This window comes from Oryctolagus cuniculus, chromosome X (assembly GCF_051225735.1).
Source record: "Oryctolagus cuniculus isolate XC-2025 breed Fujian yellow rabbit chromosome X, ASM5122573v1, whole genome shotgun sequence".
Taxonomy (NCBI): Eukaryota; Metazoa; Chordata; class Mammalia; order Lagomorpha; family Leporidae; genus Oryctolagus; species Oryctolagus cuniculus.
The window spans coordinates 63,914,626-63,937,964 of NC_142888.1; the positions used below are offsets into that span (position 1 = coordinate 63,914,626).

The 23,339-nt window shown below is 36.3% G+C and overlaps 1 protein-coding gene across 4 annotated transcripts in view; it reads right to left on the reverse strand.

The window, feature by feature from the left end:
• Window positions 1–23,339, reverse strand: part of DACH2 (dachshund family transcription factor 2) — a 573,911-nt gene that overhangs the window by 98,135 nt on the left and 452,437 nt on the right. For all 4 annotated transcript variants that reach the window (XM_002720253.6, XM_017349997.4, XM_017349998.4 and 1 more), the window contains 2 exons: window positions 15,760–15,918; window positions 5,179–5,351 (listed from right to left, as the gene is read on the reverse strand). In XM_002720253.6, the coding sequence (XP_002720299.2) occupies window positions 5,179–5,351; window positions 15,760–15,918 (332 nt within the window). The remainder of the gene's footprint in view (window positions 1–5,178; window positions 5,352–15,759; window positions 15,919–23,339) is intronic.

Here is a 23,339-nt window from a genome sequence, read left to right on the forward strand (position 1 = left end):
TAAAACAAACCAAAAAAAAGACTAAAATAGTTGTTCTGGGCTGTCCGATTAGAAATGCCAAAATCTGGAAACAGATACGCTTTGTAGAGCCAATCATTCACTAACTTGATATCCTCTATGTATACCATAAGCCTAACATTCAAAGAAATATCAATTTTACTGGAAATTCTGTTCATAATCTCGTGATCATCAGTAACAAGTGTTAACATAGGCATCAGCCTAACCCAAACCATGTTTAAAAAAAAAAAAAGGAGTGGCAGGTGCTTGGATAGTTTGTGGAAACTTGTTTCAGTATCACAGCTTGCTTAAAAAAAAAAAGGATTTTTCAAGAGATATGAAAAAAAGGAAAAAGATTTACCTGCAAGTAAAAAATAAAGATATGCAAACAAGAATAATTTAAATATATGAATAAGTTTTGTAGTACTTTTTGTGAATTTTCACAGATTTTAATATGTAGACATATTTTGGTCAATTTTGTAATATGTCCTACTCTATTACTGTGTATATAATTTTTTTTGACAGGCAGAGTGGACAGTGAGAGAGAGAGACAGAGACAAAGGTCTTCCTTTTTGCCGTTGGTTCACCCTCCAATGGCCGCCGCAGCTGGCGCGCTGTGGCTGGCGCACCGCGCTGATCCGAAGGCAGGAGCCAGGTGCTTCTCTTGGTCTCCCATGGGGTGCAGGGCCCAAGCACTTGGGCCATCCTCCACTGCCTTCCTGGGCCACAAGCAGAGAGCTGGCCTGGAAGAGGGGCAACCGGGACAGAAGCTGGCGCCCCGACTGGGACTAGAACCCGGTGTGCCGGCGCCGCTAGGTGGAAGATTAGCCTATTGAGCCGCGGTGCCGGCCTGTGTATATAATTTTTAAAAATATTTTTGAACATATATCTTACATTGATCAAATGATACACAGAAAAGAGGGACCTGGGAATCAGCCCATTTTTATTTCCCATAATTTATAGTGGATTTGTTACAAAGAAATCAAATTTCATAGTTATGACATTTGTTTCTGAATATTAAATGTTAAATTTCTTATGCATATTGTGGAAGGATAGTTTACTTCTAAATGGTAAATATAATATAAAAGATTTGCTTATTTCAATTCATATATTCTGTAAAACAGTGAGTAATGCTAATATACATGTTTTAAGTCAACTATTAGGATAAAAAAAGTTGTAAATGCAAATAAAGCAATGAGGTTTTTGTTTGAGTAGTTCTTACGATGAATTTTCACACAAGTATGCTCAACTAATTCAAGATTCTAACAGACTAAACTTTGAAACTGTGCTTCACCAGTAATCACATTAAAAGCAAATTTGTTTGAAAGATACATGAATAGAAATGTGAAATTTCTGTCTTTATAATTGGGTATCAAATGAGTATGGATTGTATCACATTGCTAATTTCTCTTGCAAAGAAGGTAAAGCTTTAAGATATAAATACACACTTATCAATTACTTAGAAAACTTTTACTATAGTTTTTCTTTTTTTTAAAGATTTATTTTATTTTATTTTATTTGAAAGACAAGGTTACAGAGAGAGAGAGGAAGAGATCTTACATTCTCTGATTCAACCCCAAAATGGCCATATCGGCTGGGGCTGGGCCAGGCTGCAGCCAGGAGCCAGAAGCTTGTTTCGGGTCTCCCAAGGGGTGGTAGGGGCCCAAGGACTTGACCATCTTCCGCTGCTTTCCCAGGCACATTGGCAGAGAGCTGGATTGGAAGTGGAGCAGCCAGAACTCAGACTGGTGCCCATATGGTATGCCGTCATTGCAGGCAGAGGTTTAACCCGTTAAGCCACACCTGGCCTCTAATTTTTCTTTTTTATAGAATGTTTTATTTAGATAATTATTTATTTGAAAAGGGGAGAAGGGGGAGAGATGGGGGGAGAGAGGGAGAGAGAGAGAGCAAGAGCGCAAGAAACTATCTTCCATCCACTGGTTCACTTCCTAAGTGTCCACAACAACTGAAGCCAGAACACTGGAACTCCATCAGGTTTCCCCTTAGGCCATCATTTGCTGCCTCCCATGTACATTGATAGGAAGCTGCAGTGGAAGCAGAGTAGATGGAACTCCGACTGGCACTGATACAGAATGTTGTGTCGCAATCAGCAGCTTAACATGCTGTGCCACAATTCCTGCCTCTATTATGGTTTTATTGTGAATTAATATTTTGAAGCAAATAATACCCTTATTATGCAAAAGCATTTCTGCAAAAACAAACAGAATTGGGGCCTGCGGTGTGGCGTAGCAAGTGATGTCACCACCTGTGATGCCAGCATTTCCTTTGGGCACTGATTCATGTCCTGACTGCTTCACTTCTAATTCAGCTCCCTGCTAATGCACCTGGGAAAGCAGCAGAGGATGGCCCAAGTGTTTGGGTCCTTGCCACTCATGGGGCAGATCCGGATGAAGCTCCTGGATCCTGGCTTCAGCTTGACCCAGCCCTGGCTATTGTGGCCATAGGGGGAGTTAACCAGCATATGAAAGATCTCTCTCTCTTTCCCTCTCTGTCTGTCTGTCTCTCTCTGTGTAACTCTTTCAAATAAATAAATAAATATTTTAAAAATACCTGATGACTCTATAAAAACCCTTTTGCTATTCCTTTAAATTGATTTTTATCATTTTTCATTTTCCTATCAATCTCCAATGGAGATATATTTCTTACAGTTTCACCAATAAATTTTATCAAAGGACATTTGAATTAAATATGTCTCTTCCAATTTCCAGTAATCAAGATAGTTGAAAGTAGATATTTCTCTTAAACAGAAAATGATTTCCATTTTTTGGTAGCACTTTAACAAGCATATGATTGAATGTCAGATTTTAAAAAGCAATGTCAAGCTTCATTTGTGGCATTTCTGTCTTTTGAGAAGGTTGCATGTGAAATGGACTAATCAGAAATAATTAAAATGGCATTGCTTCAATAAGAACAATAAAATAATATTTGGATTAAGGTGAAGATAATTATTGTTTCTGATTCCACAACTAAAATCATCATCACCAATGAGGAAACTGTACTCATTAGTCCCATTCCTGGTGTCTTCACTTAAAATCTTCACAAACCTACCCAATGTTTCAAAAACTTCAACCAGAACGTAGTAGATTTTGTCTGAGTAATGATACCTACAAAAACTGAGCAAATGTAGTTTTGAAAAGCCATAAGCATGCATCCATTAAGAGTATTCTTCCATCACTTAAAAAAAAAGAAAAGAAAGAATAGAATTTCGAACTGCTTTTTGGTTTTTTAATAGACTTTCCTAAGTTGTGTATGAGGTCATGTTTTCTTAGTAACCATGTAGTTTCATAACCATAGGAAGCATATTCCACTTTTTAAATAATGTTCATGAGTAATTTCATTGTCAAAGATGACTCTAATTCCCAGTTACATTTTGGTCAAATACTCAAAAACAGGGCTCTGATCAGCTAGGAGAGGCTAACCCATTAACAGACACAATCTTTACAAGAAACAGACCTCTACTCGGCTATTGTTATAGATAGAGGATTGATTTTATTTTCCTTTCCTACATGGGTTATATTCCAAATTTTTTTCAGTGTTTTAGAAGCTCCTCAAAATGGCAATTATTTTTAAAATGGAGCGAAAATGTCAACAATGTCACATTTTCTCTACCTTCACTTCTTTTCTCTCCATGTCTATTTATTATTATTTTTAAAAAAAGATTTATCTATTTATTTGAAAGTCAGAGTCACACAGAGAGAGAAAGAGAAGCAGAGAGAGAAATCTTTCATTTGCTGGTTCACTTCCCAAATGGCCGCAATGGAAGGAGCTGTGCCGATCTGAAGCCAGGAGCCAGAAGCTTCTTCCAGGTCTGCCACATGGGTGCTGGGGCCCAAGGACTTGGGCCATCTTCTACTGCTTTGCCAGGCCATGGCAGAGAGCTGGATTGGAATTGGAGCAGCCAGGACTTGAATTGGCCCCCATATGAGATGCCGGCACTGCAAGCGGCGGCTTCACCTGCTACGCCACAGCCCCGGCCCCTGCTTATTTATTATTATCTTATCAATATTACAAGTCTCAGTTCAAATCTATCAACTACAATACCTTTCCTGATACCTATCTCATTTCTTCTCCAAGGTAGGTAAGCTCTCTCCCTCCCACAAATTCCTGTAATACTTGATGGCTTTCTTACATTATCTATCACAGTCTATCCTGTTAGTATAAGTTCAATGGGTACTATTTGCTTCACATTTAGTTGCGATGTTCCTAGAAATCATATAATATGTCTTATCAATTTTCCACATTTCCAATATAATGACATGTAAGAGTATGCTTGTTAAATAACAGGAGGAACAAAGGAAGAAATCAATGAATATTGCTATACTAACTATAGTCTTAGAATTTTACATACTCTTATATTACTTTTTCATTAAAAGAAAAAAATATTCCAAAGTGTAGTCCATGTGATACTTAGAAAAAGAGCAGAGAGGCCACATGTTCCAAACTAACAGGAAACAGGAGAAATTCTAAAATATCCTTTATGTTTACCTCAGTGGCCATAAGCAATTGAAAAAAAGATTTCTAATGATGATAATGATAATGTGATAAATTATGAAAGGTGGTTGTTTAATATTTCACAGGATTTAATATATATTTTATTTGCATAATCTCCAGATAGCCAGTGAATTAATTGGGATAGATCATTACTATGACATCCATTTTATAGTTGAAAGAACACATTGCAGTGGGTTAAGTGTCACATCAATGGTCATTTACCTAATAAGTGGCAAATCAGAATTGGAGCCCTAGTCCATCTGACCATATGGCCTATGTGATATAGCCTCTCAAAACTGCCTCTCAAACTCCAAAAAGATCCCCAGTGTTTATTTTGCTTCACCTCAGAAATGGGAATGGTTTTTGTACCCTCTTCTACTCTGTCATTAGTCTGGCCATGCATCCAACATACTGTACATATGAGTATAAGACAGGAAGAAAGAATTAAAAGTGAGTTATGTGGTCATGGAATGAAAAGAAACAAATAACAATAATAACAAAAGAAAACCTGACAGGCCTAGTCAGAAACCAAGCTCATCAATACTGTATACTTACCAACTGAGTCAATGAGCTGTGAGTTGCTAATGAAGATCCAGGGGGTTGGCTAATATTTTAGCAAGATTCACATGTAATTAACATCTTTGTCCTCTTGTAAATCATGATTCTTACCTTTATAACAGAGGCACCAGCTCTGGAAAGTGGACTGTGAATCTGGGCTGCAGCAGCCATGTTGGCAATAGTATTGAGATGGTTCATCTGATTCATTGCCATGGCAACTGATGCAGGAGGTAAGCTGACTGGAAGTAGGGGATGAGGCATCATCATAAATGGCAGATCCAGTCCTAAAAGAGACAGTACATGTTAAACTTGCTACAATGTGATGCTATGAAATCATTTTGTAAAAGTATCTAAATTCATTCCTTTTTGCTTTTTAAAAAGATGAAGTTTTTAATATCCTAGGATCTCTGTGCCACTAATAGTATATATGGGACTTTAGGCTGTTTAGTAATTTTTAAAATGTTCCCAATATCCATAGATTTTGAGTGTCTTGTTCTTGTTTCACTCTCAAAATATTTATGAGATGCGATTTTTTACCCATAAAACAAAAATATTGAAGCCAAACATCATTGTATTCAAAGAATGGGAAGTAACTTTCCTTTTCATCATTATAATATATTAATGTGTTGATAGATTTTGGTTTCACACTTTCTTTAAGGGAATTCATTGGTGTTTTGGCAAAGCAGGATGTATACTGTGCAAGCTTCAGAATTCCTGAGGAAAACAAGACTTGGAATATGCAACATTTTTTTCTGTATAGATCTAAGATGAATCCTCATAGCTCTAATTTGAAATCCTTGTCATAAAAACTAACTCACTGTTAAAATATCATCCTGCTTTCCAGATTAATGATAAATAGTAGTATTGCTCAATAATATCAAGAATTCCATTTGTTTGCTTATGCAAATTGAAATAATTTTCAGACATTTTCTATTTCTTAAGGCATTATCTCGCAAGTATTATCTACATTCCACTTGTAGTTGTCACACCAGATATGCCATCATGTGAAAGGTAACAAATTCAAATCATTGTCCACTTGCCCCTTATTAGGTTGTGGTTTGTAGGAGGTAACCTGTAATACATTTGAGCAGAGCTAGGAAAAGTTAACCCAACATTATGGATGTTAACATGATTATAAGTAAACCGTGGCACTTTAAAATGTATTTTAAACTCATGCATCTACAGTAACCTTGCCCTATTTTGGACATAAGCCCAGAAACCATTAGTCTTTCACAGATGCTCTAAAACAAGCTGGCCTATAACTTTTGTAAATTATCACAGACTATGGAAATTCTACAATGGACAACCTTTATGTTGGTCCCACACACAATTATCGAGTACTAATAACATCCCCTTTCCCCTTTGCCATCCTGTTACTTCTGTTTGTTTCCCCATCACAAAACAACAATGAATTTACAGAAAATATATTCAGAGATCCCCTAAATCTCCTTCCTCATGATAATAGTGGGAGTAATACAAAATTCAAAAAACATATTTTTAGGACAAAGATTTTCCCTCATTTTGTGGATTGGCTTTTAATTCTCTAGTATGCTTCACAGAGCAGTTTTTTAAAAGATTTATTTTACTTATTTGAAAGGTAGAGTTACAAAGAGAGAGAGAGAGAGAGACAGAGAGAGACAGAGAGAGAGAGAATCTTCCATCTCACATGTTCACTCCCCAAATGGCCACAATGGCAAGGGCTGGGCCAGGCTGAAGCCAGGAGCCAAGAGCTTCTTCTGGATCTCCCTCATGGTGGCAGGAGCCCAAGGTCTTGGCCCATCTTTCACTGCTTTTAGCAGAAAGCTGGATTGTAAGTGGAGCAGCTGGGACTTGAACCAGCACCCATATGGGATGTCAATGTCACAAGCGGCAGCTTAAACCACAAGGCCACAGTGCTGGCCAATACTGTACAGTTTTTAATGTTAATGAAGTCCAGTTTTAATAGAGGCTGTAAGGAATAAGTGGTATTAATTTATGTGAGGTCATCTCATGATTTCAGCTATGATGCCAGATTTAAAACTGTTTAATAAGAAAGTGCAAAGGCATCATGATGCAATCAAACACACTGCCAGATAGGACAGATCTTACACACTAAAGTGATAATATCAATTAAAAGAGTCCTTAAGGGGCCAGCATTGTAGCTTAGTGGGTAAAGCCCCCGACTGCAATGCTGGCATCCCATATGGATGCCGGTTCATATCCTGGCTGCTCCACCTCCAATCCAGTTCCCTGCTAGTGGCCTGGAAAGCAGCAGAAGATAGTACAACTGCTTGGGCCTCTGCACCCATGTGGGAGACCTGGAGACCCTCCTGACTCCTGGCTTCAGTGTGGCCCAGCCGTGGCCATTGTGGCTATGTGGGGTGTGAACCAGCAGATGGAAGACTCTCTGTCTCCTGTTTCGCTTTCACTTTCTCCCCCCCCCCCATCTCTCTGTAACTCTTTCAAATAAAGAAATAATCCCTAACTAAAATCCCTAACATGAGTTACCAGTGTTTCTGATAAAGACAGCCACAAAATGCATAAGGATTGAAGTAACCCTAGACTCTTAACTTTTGCATAGAACTCAAGAAAGGGAACATTCTCTATACCCCTATGATTATATAACTCAGAGATTATCAGTAAAATACACATTTCCCTTATCAGTACTCATATATCACTTAGCATATCTAAATCCATTATAGGAGCAATTTGCCAGAACAAACAAGTCAACTATGAAACATTTTTCCCAAGACCATTAATTTATTAGAGAACTCTCAAAACAAATCTTACAGCACAGAATTTAAAATGGTCATCCCCACCCCTTTTACTTAATTTTATTTTATTTTAAAAATTTTATTGTAAAATGACAAATTCTAATTGTAAATATTTGTGATATTCAAAGTAATATATGTATGGGGGGAAGCCATTGTAATCCATAAGCTGTACTTTGGAAATTTATATTCATTAAATAAAAGTTAAAAAAAAAACAAAGTAATATATGTATGTAATGCAGAATGGTTAAGTCAAGCTGATTAATGTATCTGCCATCTCAAATACTCATTCTGAAAGACATTATGCTAAGTGAAATAAGCCAGGCAGAGAAAGACAAGTATGCATGATCTCACTTATACATGGAATCCACTCCCTCCTAAACTAGAAGTTTATCAGTTAGCCTTCCAAAATTACTCAGATACATATGCATGTTTATAGTTTACTCATCATATAGGTTATGCTATAATAATGAAATATTTCATATCATATATAAAATTAATCACTGTGTCTCTTTTAAAACCTTCACATTATGCTCAACATCATTGACCTAAATAGGTTTCTATCCAAGGCTCTCATTTACCACAAACCCAAGATAATCATAGATTTCAAATCTTCTTTGTATATACAGTGTTTTAGTCACAAATTTGTCAAATTGTAATATTAAAAGTAGCAATTGGTGCTTTCCTTTCACATTCAAATGCTTAAATAAGTCTTTGTTCAATTCATACTTCCCTTAACAGTGTAATAATCATTCCTCATTCTCCAAAGATTTTCAGCATCACCAAGACACCATCTGGCTATATCAAGAAATATGCCTACTTAAAGTCCAATTGACATGCAAACAAAATCAAACTACAAATGGAATTTAACAGCCCATTGAAGTTTTAAAATATAATTCATCAAACATTTCAAATGATCATGAAAAACTTAAAACTCACACTTTCAGATCATGAATAACTAACCATAATGAATAAATAATCATCACTTGACTATAATGCCTTAGACTCTAAGCTAATATTTACATTACAGGCTGCTTTAACATGGCCCCCACATGAGTTCCACATGCAAAGCATATGCAAATATGGAATTATGTAACTCAACCTTTTCCCAAAGCTTAAAACATCAAATTGAAAGCCATCAATAGTGTATAACATTCCAGCAATCTGGCTCACTTGCTCACATGCCAGATAATATACATCAAACTTTTAATAAAATAGAAATAAAGACAAACCCTTTTTTAAAAAAAAATCACAAAACAATGAATTATCTCTTTCTTGTCAACATAAAGGAAGCTAATATATGTATTTTTTCTAATACATCATGGTATTCTAATAACTTCTATCATGGCAACATCCCTAACCATGACATACACAAACTCCAGTGATCCTCTGATTATCCCATTGAATCCCACGTTAATTTCATTTCCAAGTCTTCTTAACCTTGCTTAATGTCTTGCCATTTCAACAGTGACTACCAGACACTAATCCTTTATATAACAATACCTGGTTTTCCTAGCTGGTTTTCCTTTGCCTTTTTTCCCAATTTCAAGACTTCCACTAACTTCTTACTGTCTACGGAATAAAATTCAAGCTACTGGATTTCATCCAAGATTATCTTTTTGATGTTGATATCTTATTATAGTCCCCTATGTATGTTCTGTTGCCCAACTAGAGTATTTACATTTCTTTACACATTTAATTCCCTTCAGCCTTCATTCATGTCAATGCCTCTCTCTGAAATCAACCTCTCTATCCCAATTCATTTGCTGTGGTAAAAGATCACTCTTGTTTAAAATTAACAGACTTTATTTTTAGACCAGTTTTCAGTTTACAGAAGAAAATGAACTGAAATTATAGAGAATTTCCTTTTATTGTACCTCCACTCGGCCAGCACACAATTGCCCTTATTTCATTACCTACATTAATGTGATATATTATTATACTTGGAAATCAATATTGTTACATTATTATTAACTACACTCTGTAGTTTAGAGCTCACTTTTTCTGTTGTATATACACAGCTGTGGGTTTGTATAAGTGCATATCATGTATGCACCATTATAGGATCACACAGAATGATTTCACTGTGTTAAAAATCCTCTGTACTATATGTATTCATCTCTCCTCACCCTCTAAATTCTGGCAAACACTAATTTTTTTTTTCACTAGCTCTATAGATTTGCTTTCCCTTAATGTGTTACAGTTGTAACCATACACTATTTAGGCTTTTCAGACAGGCATTTTTCACTTAGCTATATGTGCTTAAGGATCTCCTAAGTCTATTCAAGGTTTGATAGCTCATTTGTCTTGTTTTTTAAATTAATTAATTTTTATTTATTTGCATGCATTTCATAAATACAACTTTAGGAATATAGTGATTCTTCCCATGGTACCCACCCTCCCACCCACATTCCTACCCCTCTTCCTCTTTCCCCTCTTGTTCCTAGTCTTGTTTTTTACTAAGATCTATTTTCTTTAACTTTATACACAGAAGATTAACTCTATTCTAGGTAAAGAGTTCAACACTTTGTATGAGGGAGAAAAAGAAAAAGAAAGAAAAAACAAACAAACAACAACAACAACAACAACAAAAAAAAAAAAACAGAAAGAAAAAAGTGTTCCTTAACAGTCCAGACAAGGGCTGTTCAAAGTCATTGCATTTCTAAGGTAGTTTTTTTTTTAGAAACTTAATTATATTTAAAGAAGAACCCAAGAATGATACATCTTTTGAGAGTCCATGGTTTGAATGCACCACAGTTTATACAGTGACCAAATAAAATACACATTGTTTGCTTCTAATGTTTAATAGTTATCAATAAAGTTGCTATAAACTTTAGTTTGTGGCTCTTTTTGTGGATGAAAGATTTAAATTCATTTCGACGAATAGGAAAAACTATGCAAAGCTTTTAAGAAGGGGCCAACATGTCCTCTAAAGTGGTTGTAGCACTTTGTGTTCTCACAGTAATGAATTAAAAATCCCTGTTTCTCCAGATCATTGCAAGGAATTGGTGTTGATAGAGTTTTGTTGTTGTTTTTAACTATTCAGTGGGTGTATAGAGAAATCTCCTTGTTTTAATTTGCATTTTCCTAATGACATGATGTTGAATCATGTTTTTATATGCTTATTGCCATCTGTGTATCTTCTCCTGTATGACATTTTAGGTGGTTTTTTTTTTTCAATTTTTAACTGAGTTTTGTACATATTACTGTTGAGTTTTAAATGTTTTATATATATATATATGTAAGTATATATATATATATATAATCATTCCTTTCTATATTTCTGTTTGGCGAAGATTTTTCCCCATTCTATGGATTGTCTTTTCTTCTTGTTAACAATGTGGTACACAGCAATTTTTAACTTTAGGGAAGCCAAACCTATTTATTAGTTTTCTATTAAGGATCATGCTTTTGTTATTGTATCTAAAAATTCCTTGTCAAGCCAAGATAACCAAGATTTTCTCTGATGTTATCTTCTAGTACTTTTAGAGCTTTATAGTTTACATTTAGGTCATGACTCATTTTGAATTAATTTCTGTGACAGGCATAAAGTTTGTCAATAGGTAGATTACCATTTGTTCCAGTGTTGAAAAGACTATGATTGTTCCATTGAATTTCTCCTTCTTCAAATATTAACTACATTTGTGTGGGTCCATTTCTGCACCCTCTATTAGGTTCTACTAATCAATTTGTCTAATAATTCATGAAGTACGGCAATATAAGTCAAATGACTTTCTTTTTGCTTCTGTTGGCTGTTTGGGTTCTACCGCTTTCCATATAAATGGTAGAGTCAGTTTGCCAATATCCACAAAATAACTTCTCCAGATTTTGTTCTGGATTGCCTTGAATCTATAGATCAGGTAGGACAGTCCTCATAACATCTTAATTATACTGAATCTTCCTATCCATGAATGTTAAATATCTCCACTTATTAGGATAATGCTTGATATCTTTCAACATTTTGTAGTATTCTCTCTATATATCTAACACATATTTCACTAGGTTTATACCTAAGTATTTCCATTTTTGTTACTAATGTAACTAATGTTGTTTTTAATTTCAAACTGCACATGTTCATTGCTAATATCCAGTAAGCCAATTGATTATTGTATATTAATTTTGTATCCTGAAATCTAGCTATAATTCCTTACTAGTTCTTACTAGTTCTTACTAAGCTTTTTTGTGGAACCTTTGGGATTTTATTAAATAGAGTACTATATAATTTTTTTTTTTTCCACAGGCAGAGTTAGACAGTGAAAGAGAGAGAGACAAAGAGAAAGGTCTTCCTTTTTCCGTTGGTTCACCCCCCAAATAGCTGCTATGGCCGCCGGCGCTGCGCCGATCTGAAGCCACTAGCCAAGTGCTTCCTCCTGGTTTCCCATGCAGGTGCAGGGCCCAAGCACTTGGGCCATCCTCCACTGCACTCCCGGGCCACAGCAGAGAGCTGGACTGGAAAAGGAGCAACCCGGACAGAACCGGCACCCCGACCGGGACTAGAACCCGGTGTGCCGGCACCTCAGGCAGAAGATTAGCCAAGTGAGACGGGGTGCCAGCCGAGTGCTATATAATTTTTGAACAAACACAACTCATCTTTCTCAATTTATATAACATTTATTTCCAAGCATTGCCATATTGTATTGACTAGGAGTTCCAACACAATGATGAATAGAAGTGATGAGAGGGGCCATCCTTTCCTTATTCTTGATGTTAGGGGAAAAGCATATAATTTCTCACCATTAAGTACAATGTTAGCACCAAGTTTTTGTAGATGTTCTTTATCAACATGAAGCAGTTCCCCTATATTCCTATTCTTCTAAGGGTTTTCATCATGAATATGTGTAGTATCTTAGATGCTTTTTCTGAAGTTATTGTGAGAATCATATTGTCTTTCTTCTTTATATTGCTGATTGACAGATTACATCAGTTTAATTTTGAGGTTGAGTCAGTCTTGTATACCTGGAATAAATCCTACTTAATTATGCTATGTAATTTTTATGTATTATTGATTTCAAATTTTCAATATTTTGTTGAGGATTATTTTGTTCCATGATGTTCATGAAAGATATCAGTATATAGCTTCCTTTACTTGTGATGTCTTTATGTAGTTTTACCATTTGGGTAATGCTGATCTTGAAAATGAGCAAGAAACTCTCCTGTTTCTATCTTTAGGAAGACATTGTAGATAATTGGCATAATTTATTCCATAATGTTTGGTAGAATTAACCCATGAATCCATCTTGGCCTTGAGCTGTTTTCAAAAATTACTAATTACAGATTAAATTGCTTTTTGTAGTTTTTGTTTTTAAAATTTTTATTAATATAAAGAGAGCATATTTCATAGACTCAATTCTAAAAAGATAACCATACTTGCTTCTCACTTTCCTCCCTCCCTCAAACCCTCCCACTCTTTCATTCCTTTCTTTTTTCCCTTTAATTTTTTCAAGAACGTGCTTGTTTGGTATTTCATTTACACTTTTAAGAGCATAATGATACTTCCCACCATATCCCCCTCCCTTACTCACTTCTACTCTCCCTCTTTCTTCTTTTCTTCTTTTTAATTTTTACAGTGACATACTTTGAATTTTCTTTATAATCACAAGCTTAACCTTCCTACTAAATAATTCAATACATACTAAATAGAAAAGCCAGTTTTCCTCAAGGATAGGGACAAGGGCTATAAATAATAATCAAAATATCAAAATGCCAATTTTACTCATATATATTACATTTATATGATTTTACAGTTTATATATTTCTTCTTGAATTAGTATTCATAGGTTCTATCTTTCTAGAAATTGGCCCATCTAAGTAGGTTATCATATTTGGGGGCAACTATTCATGGTTTTTCTCTATTATCATTTTAATATATGTGATATCAATAATGATGATCATTTTATTTCTGATAATATTCTGTCTTCTTTCTTTTTCTTGGTTAGCCTAGATAGAATTTCATTGATCTTGCAAAGAAACAACTTTTGTTTTCAATGATTACCTAATTTGTTGTTTTCAATCTCATTGATTTCTGCACTAATCTTTATTATTTCTCCTCTTCTTTTCACTTTGGATATAATTTTCTCATGATTTTAGTTTTCTAAAGTAGACTCAAGTTACTGATTATATTCTTTTCTTCTTTTTAAAGTTTGTTGTATCTGTTGCATAAGAGGCTAAATTTTCCTCTAACTCTTGCTTCTGTTCCTCCCTACCCTCACCACACTTATTTTTGCTGCTTTCTAGGGAGCTCATTTTAAATAGGGTCTGAGGATGGCAATTCTTTCAATTGCAAGCCCCTTTTATTATACAGAAGTCCTATCATGGTAGTTGTAAAATATGAGTGGAGAAGCATTCTATAATCTCAGTCCCTTAGTCCTTGGGCTGTGATTTTTATAACTACTTTTTCATCTTCCACCTTAGTTGAGATAGTAAGGTTCAAAGGGAATGGAGTTGTGTTTTTCCTTTCTCCCACATCAAAGATTAGAGAAGACAGGAATTTAGTATACCCCTTTATTCAGATCAGTCAGACTAGTAAAACCACATAGTTTAAGTTCTAGTAAAATAGCTTAAATTTGAGGGCAAGCACTTGTTAAAGAAATTAGAGCACTACGGACATATTTCAAATGGTTACTTTTCTTTACTCCCTGCCAGAAGCATGATGGGAAGTTTCCCAGATATTCATTCTGACAAGCTAGTAGGGCTCCCAGAGGTAGAACTCAAAAAAGAATCAGGACCCCACACCACTGGGACCTCAGGAGATTTTATCTCTCAGGTCCACAAAGAGTCTCCTGACATTACTCATTTTCCTTCGAGTGCTGCTATAAGGGTCCAGCTGTGATTTCTCCTGTAATTCTCCATCCTCTGCCTATCTCTCCTATTTTTGGTGTGATCTCGATGTCTGGAAGATCTAAAAAGAGTTGGTGATTTTCAGATGGTTCTGTTTTATTTTTCTTGTTGCATGCATGGAAGTAATGATTTCCAAGCTCTTCACATATCAGATTAGAAATCAGAAGTCCTCTAAATTGCCCTCCTTTATGACCTAAGTCTAATGTAATCAATCCCTTTTTAACTTCTCATAATATAAATTGTATAATTTTCTGGAATTTATTTTATTTGTCTCTGCTTAAAATTTCATGTCATATGGGACATTTTACCCTTGATATTAAAATCTATTAAAACAAGACATCATAATTTATTTATTCATAATGATGAATTTCATTATGATTTCGGGCATTATATTAATATGCTTCAAAATTCTTCTGCTGCCTTAATCTTATGGTCTAATGGGAGAATTAAAGCCTTAGGGAAAGGAGGACTGGAACTCTTGTCCCATATTTCTTGTTTGTTAGAAAAACATGTTAGTCAAAAAATATACAAGATCCGCTTTGCTACAGAAAGACTTCTGATTCCTTGAAATCCCTGAAAGGATCTCCTAAATGGATGTCTATGCATTGACTGCATTTTGATTACTATGTAACAATAATTGTTATAGTTTCTATAGTACCACTTGTAATTCACTGTTAATAGATTTTCCTTCATTGTTTTTAGCCCTTACAATAATCTTCAGTATGTGAAATTTTAATCCCTACTTTGCAACTCTAGAAAGCAAGACTTGGAAAAGTTAAATGATTTCTCTAAGGTCAAACAGGGATATGAAACTAAATCAAAAGATGAGGAATTGAAACCCAAGTTTAAATGAATCTAGCCAACATTCTTAACTCCTTGGTTACCCACCCTCCTGTATACCTCTACTCTGCTTCATGGTATCACAAGCTACCTCCACGCTATAAATTACACACTTTTAAATGAGTCCCTCTTGACCCACCCCTTTTGATTTGAAAATTTCAAACTTTATTATTTAATAAACCAGGCCTGGCCAATCTGAGGCATCTTCCATGTCTTAGAAGACAATTTTTTAGCATGCCCACTCTGAGGAGAACAGTATACTTACTATTGGTTAGCAGGTGGTTCTGCTGCAGTGGATTGAGGGTAGGAGCACCCCCAAGGCCTGGCTGACCAGCCAGAGTTGCATGTGCAATTCCATGCTGGGTTCCAGGAGCAGCAAGAGGAGACTGCATCTTTTCTTTATCCCAGGAAGATTCACTTCCACCTGAAAAATATTCATATGATCAGACAGCAATTTATCTACTTTTTGTGAGAAAGTTTCTTCAATTCTCTTTGTTTATGGTTGTAACCATTAATATTACCTCTTAGAAAATTTTTATTGAACATGGTATCTCATTTTTATGAATATTTCAAAGTCTTTCAGTATTCTAGCTTATTTAAGCTACTTCTGAGAACGCTAAAGCATTCCAACTAATGATATAGGCCTTCGACTCAGTAGTGTCAACAAACCTGCAATCACAATGAATAGCTTTTGAAGCATTTATATGTTGAAGGCCATTAAATACTACAACCAAAACTCTAACATGCATAGTCTGTATTTTACTGACACTTTTTAGTTTAAAGAAGAACAGATGTTGTTCCTTCAAAACCAACAAACTCACATATTAAGAGCATGATAACATGTGAAAATGCATGATGAGAAACAGAATGATCACTTATTTTCTTCTAAGATACAGCCCTCAAGGAAGCAAATCTACTCATACACAGCAGGCTTTTGAATAAAATAAGCTGGGGGACCAGCGTTGTGGTGCAGCTGGTAAGCCACAACCTGCAACATTGACATTTCTGCTGCTCCTTTTCTAATCCAGCACCCTGCTAATGTGTATGGGAAAGCAGCAGAAGATGCCCCCAGTCCTTGGTACCCTGCATCCACATGGACGTGCGAAACCCGGATGGAGTTCCAGGCACCCAGTTTCAGTCTAGCCCTCGGTCTCTGTAACTCTGCCTTACAAATAAATAAATCTTAAAGAAAAATATAAGCTGGATAAAAGATGAAAACATGGTTTCCAATTTGAAATCTTGTTTTGTTTTTGTCATCCACGCTAGAGAGTGAACTAAGGTGTGCACAAATGCAAGTTACTATATTATCATGATCTACAGTGATACATCTGTTTCATCTGTCACTTAGCATACACCATACTATGGCTTAAAACCATATAGACACTAACCAAAGAATGATTGCCAAGGTATTCTTTTAAGGTGACTATTTTAAACAGATGGGTGGGGTGCAGGTGGGTGTTTGGCCTAGCAGTTAAGATGCTGGTTAAGACACCTGCATCCCATATCAGAATAGCTAGCTCTGGATGTTGATTCCAGCTTCCTGAAAATCCAGACACTAGGAAGTAGCAGTAATGGCTCAAATAATTTGGTTCTTGCCACCTACATGGGAGACCCGGATGGAATTCTTGGCTTCTGACTTTAATTCAGCTGCGGTAGGCATTTGGGGAGTGAACTGGCAGAAAGAAGCATATTCTCCCTCTCCTCCTCCCTCTCCCCTATCCTCTCCTTCCCTTTTGTCTCTCCTTTGGTCTCTTCCTCCTTCCTTCAATCCCTTCCTCCATCTTTCACCTCTTGAATAAATTAATAATAATAATACAACAAAAGTGTAATGCATAGAATTCCAATCATTGCAACAGTAGGTAGCTTGGTTTTAGAAAACAAAATGGTTGCATGCACAGTTCCACCACCTATTTGCTTGATGTGTTTCAGGGCTGAGTGGTTCTTACCATGTTAATGTCACAATCCCATGCAAACTGTGACATTAGCATCTTCAGCTAAGTGACACTATTCTATCTACTACCTAAATTTCTGATCCTATTTATGTTTGCTTTAGATCTGGGATACTTGGGTACTCTATAAAATATATACATTTATTGCTTTTAAAAAAGTAGGAAAAATCAATGTACTCTTGTTCACAACATTCAACATTGTATTTATTTTCACTTCTTTTAGTTCTCTCTCAGTCTTTGTTCTTATAGATGCCCATTTTCACATTGTAAATGCTCCATGTTTCCTTCCAGTGTCACAATTGAAAAGCATAATGGCTACATAGTGGTCTATTGAGTTAATTATTATAATTTATTAAATGCTGAACTTTCAACCCAGTGTTATAATACAGTGCATTAAGCCACCACCTGTGATGCCCACATCCCACATGAGTGCCCATTCAGGTTCCAACTGTTCCAACTTCTGATCCATCTCCCTCGATAACATGCCTGGGAACGCAGTAGTAGATGACACAAGTACTTGGGCCCCAGCCACCCACAAGGGAGATTTAGGTGGAATTATAGGCTCCTGGATTCAGCCTGGCCCAGCCCCAGCCATTTGGGGAGTGAACCAACAGATGGAAGATCTCTCTATCTCTCTCTCCCTCTCTCTGTAACTCTGTCTTTCAAATAAATAAAACAAATATTTTAAAAATAAATGTTGGGCATATGTTTTATTCAGATTTGTCACTATTACAAATTATATCATCACAAAAATATTCATTAAATTATTCCTTAAAATCGATCAATCCCCTGCAATGGGAATTCTGGGTCAATGGGGGAAAATTTTTTATATGTTTGTTTTCAAACACCACATTTCCAAAAGCCATTTTTAGAATAGTAGATTTTTTAGGGAAATGTTTTTAGGCAAAAATAGTAGTTCACACAAGATTTTAAATGTATTTATGCAAACTAATGTCTAGCATCTCTGAGAGAATTTTTTAAAATTTCCACTCATTTATTCACTCTTTTAAGAACAATTATTTATTTATTTAATTTTAAGAGCAAAGTGACGGAGAGGGAGAGGGAGAGGGAGAGGGAGAGGGAGAGAGAGAGAGAGAGAGAGGGAGAGGGAGGGAGAGAGAGAGGGAGAGGGAGGGAGAGGGAGAGGGAGGGAGAGGGAGAGGGAGGGAGAGGGAGAGGGAGAGGGAGGGAGAGGGAGAGAGAGGGGGAGAGAGAGAGAGGGAGGGGGGAGAGAGAGAGAGAGAGAGATTTCCATCTGCTCATTCATTCCCCAGATGGTTGACCGCTTGTTCACTCCCCAGGGCTTCTCCAAGCTGAAGCCAGAAGCCATAAACTTTATCCGGGTCTCCAACATGTGAAGCAGGGACCTAAGAATTTGGGCCATCTTCTGCTGCTTTCTCAAGTGCATTATCAGCGAGCTGGATCAGAAATGGAGCAGAGAATACTCAAACTGGTTATTTGATATGGGATGCCAGTGTTGCAAGTGGTGGTTCAAACTTCTGTGCCACAATGCTGGGTCCCATCCCCTCATCCACTCTTCTCTCAGGACTGGGAATCTACCTCTTCTTCAGGACTCTTTCAAGCTCCTTTACAGCAAACATTAATCTCTAATGCAAAAGTGGAAGTCTTCAGTCTCAAGCTAAGTGAGTTCAGATAAGGAAACATCAGGATCCCCACTAGTATGTAAAGGCTAAGGGGTACCTAGCCCTATTTGTATGGACAAAGATTTTTCCAATTAAATGAGGGGAGAAATATCTAGCTAGATGTACAGCTCCTGTTATAAGCATTCAGTTAACAAGTTAAGAATAGGAAATTTGATTTAATTTGGCTTAATGGACCAGAAATTATTCCCTTGATCATGTTGAGGTTTGGTATGTTCATTGAGAACATGCAAAACTCCTGTGATTACATAAATTGTTCTCTTTTTATCCCGATACATACTGTTGTACAGTCACTGCCTGTGAACAGAGAAGTAATTTATGGTTGGTGCATTGACATAATTTAACATTCACAACTTTGAAATTCCAATTAAAATCAATAAGACATTGTTATGCTATAATAAAGAGAGATGGTGGGGAAGGGGTAGAATATTAGTGAATGATGAAAGTAACTACATTACAACACTGAGAATTCTTTATAGTAACACTGCCCCAAGAAACATGATTAATACCATAAAATGCAAAAATTTGAAGGATCAATTGCTGAGCAAAAACGGAACCACTCTATCATATTAGCAGTATGTTCAAGAAATGAATTACCTCACCATTATAGAACTACAATTTGTAAAATGATGAGCAAAACATTGACAAGTAAAGGTATGTTTGGAAGACATTAAACTATAGCATATGATATTAAAATGGTATTGCACTATCAGGGCAGCACAGCATATAGCAATACTAGAGCTAAGACCATGTCAATTTTTGTTTTATAAATTGAAAACCTTTTAGTCCACATTCAATATTAAATGGAACATTAAGCATTAGTCTAATGTTTTATACATAATACATGCCAAACAAAACTGAATCACGATATTTTAAAAACCTCATTAAAGGATTCTAAAGTGTTTCTGTGTGTACTTTCATGAGAATTTTGGATGAACTTTTTACAACTCTCATCTTTTTAAACTGCTGTGCTAATGAAAGAGCAAATGTGGTTTTATCCTGTTTCCATCTTCACTGAGAAAACATATAAGATTCTGTTCTTGAGGTGGGCATTTGGCCTGTTAGGATGCATACATTCTATATCAGAGTGCCTGTGTTCTAGTCCAGCTCCAGCCTCCAATTCCAATTCCCTACTAATACAGATCCTGGGAGGCAACAGCGATGGCTCAATTAGTTGAGTCCAGGTCACACACATAGGAAGCCTGAATTGGGTGCCCAGATCCTGGCTTCAGCTCCCCAACTGTTGTGGGCATTTGGGGAATGAACCAAAAGATGGGGGTTCTCTCCCTCTCTCTCTCTCTCTCTCCCCTTCTAAAATAATAAAAGAATTAAAATTATAAATTTAATTATCCTACTCTCTAAAGGTATGTATACGAAGCAAATGACCAAGGACGCTATAGCTATTTGATATTTGGACTAGGAAGTATTCATGCTCTGGATATTTATCTTTGTTGACCTAAAATTATTTTTAAGTGTATGGAAACTGACTTATGACTCAATATAGAGCGTTTGGTGGCCCTAACTTTGCATCATCCTATTGACTTTTCTGACAATGAATAGTATCCACTGCCATTAAAGACAGCAAAGTACTTTCACTAATCTATCCTAAAGGCAGCCTTTAAAAAAAGACTTGGGTATTTACATTTTTGTCCTTTGTATCTACTGACCTACCAGCTAATATATCTCTTACTGTATCATTTTGCTAGGGTTTCCATAAGAAAATGCCATATACAGGGTTGCCAAAAACCAAAATGTATTTTGTCACAGTTCTTGGGGTTAGTAATCCAAGAGATCAAGGTTTTGGCAGACTTGTTTTCTCTGAACCCTTGGTCTTTGCCCTGTGAAAGTTCATATCTCTTTGTGTATTCAAATTCTCTTTTCTTATGAGGGCTACATTTTAACTTAATCACCCTCCTTAATCACCCTCCAAATATTCCCAAGTAACTGAGGGTTAGGGATTCATATATGAATTTTACAGGAACATAAATCAGCTCATATTCCTAGAATAGGTACTGTCCACTAAACTAGACCAAACTAACTCTAGGAGCAATTTCTTCCAATAAAGAGGGGAGGAACTGGATAGCATTCTTAATAATGAATATCAAAGAGGCCCAGCAGGTAGTGGGTTTGGGAAAACAGAGAAGCTTTATTTAATCTCTCCTACTTGAAACTTAATAGTAAGTATAAACCTTACTCAATGCCGTTATATATATATATATATATATATATATATATATATATATATAAAGATAATGTGGAAAACGCAGAAAATCCTCAAGAATTTAAAAAATGAGTTGAACTTTTTTAATGATTTATTTATTTGTTGGAAAGTCAGATTTACAGAGAGAGAAGGAGAGACACAGAGAAAAGCGTCTTCTACCTGCTGGTTTACTCCCTAAGTGGCAGCAATGGTCAGCACTGAGCCAGGTTGAAGCCAGATGCCATGAGTTTCAACCAGGTCTCCCACTTGAGTGGCAGGGGCTCAATCACTTGGGCTATCTTCTGCTGCTTTTCCTAGTTCATTAGCTTGGAGCTGGATCAGAACTCGAACAGTGTCTACATGGGATGCTGCATCACAGTCAGCGGCTCTACCCACTATACGACAATGTGGGCTCCAAGTAGAGTTTTTTATATTAACTTCTTATCAGCATTTTAGATCAATGTTTAGTGAAATTAAAGCCACAAAATAAACATATTTAACAACAAATAATATAATATTATACAGTTACCACATTAAGACTGTAGGCAATTAATTTGTTAGATCCCAACTTTATCAATGAGAAAGCTAGAGAGAATTATATTTTCGTAAGCCCCTATTTAGCAAGAATATATATTCTAAATTAGAATAAGTGTAAGAAAAATGAAGTGATGAACTATGGTGAAATATATATTTGACAAAATACGTGATAAATTTTTATTGCCTTAATTTAAAATCTTAAGTTTTCAGGTTGGCTTAATTTTACTGCTATTTTTCTTTATTGTATTATTGGCCAGAAGGCAGAGATCTCTGAATTATGAAATCCTAATAATTTTAAAAAGTGGAATTTCTGGGACTGGCACAGTGGCACAGCGGGTTAAAGCCCTGGCCTGAAGCGCCAGCATCCCACGTGGGTGCCAGTTCTCTTCCGATCCAGCTCTGTGCTATGGCCTGAGATAGCAGAAGATGGCCCGAGTGCTTGGGCCCCTGCACCCATGAGGGAGACCCGAAGAAGCTCTTGGCGCCTGGCTTCAGATCGGCACAGCTCCATCCACTGGAGTGAACCAGCAGATGGAAGACCTCTCTCTCTGTCTGTACCTCTACCTGTAACTCTTTCAAATAAATAACATAAATTTTAAAAAAATGGAATTTCTGAGATGGAAGCAACATTTATACCCATTAATATTTTTAAAAGGAGCAGGAAAATACTATGGGAAATTTTAATTGCCCAAAATTTTGCCTAAAACTCCTCCAAACTCTGATCTTCTGAAACATCAAATACCAGAATGCTTATTATAGTCAGCTTTGTGAAAGGCAGTGACAAATATTGTGGTATATTTCAAACAAATTAGCATCAGCCCAACAAAACACCAAAGTATTTCAAACAGACATAAAAGAAATCCATCAATTAAGTTCTAAAAACAATCAAATATCCTTCTTAACCTTAGCATTCCAATTGTACAAGCCTACTGATCCTCACTTCTTAATAACTTTTCTGTGAAGAAGGAGTGAGTAGACCCAATAAAACATTGACTGTAATCACAATGATGGGTATCAGGATAATTTAGGAATCAATCTTCATCATCTATCCAAAGAAGTTAATGGCCCTCTTTTTAAATGTGTAAGCTACAATTTTGGTGGGTTTGAATCTCTGAGACTACTAGGTTTAAGTGAATCATACACAAGAGTTTTATATTTTAAAAGTGTTTTTTCTGAACTCACATTCAATGTGTCTTTTAAAGTTTCTATATAGTAGGAATCGCTATTATCAGTTAGAAAGTATAAATTTAAAAGCCACATGTTATGAAACAATATTAAGTAATTATCAAGGGGCCATCACCGTGGCTCGCTTGGTTAATCCTCCGCTTGCAGCGCTGGCATCCCATATGGGCGCCAAGTTCTAGTCCCAGTTGCTCCTCTTCCAGTCCAGCTCTCTGCTGTGGCCCGGGAAGGCAGTGGAGGATGGCCCAGGAGCTTGGGCTCTGCACCTGCATGGGAGACCAGGAGGAAGCACCTGGTTCCTGGCTTCAGATCGGTG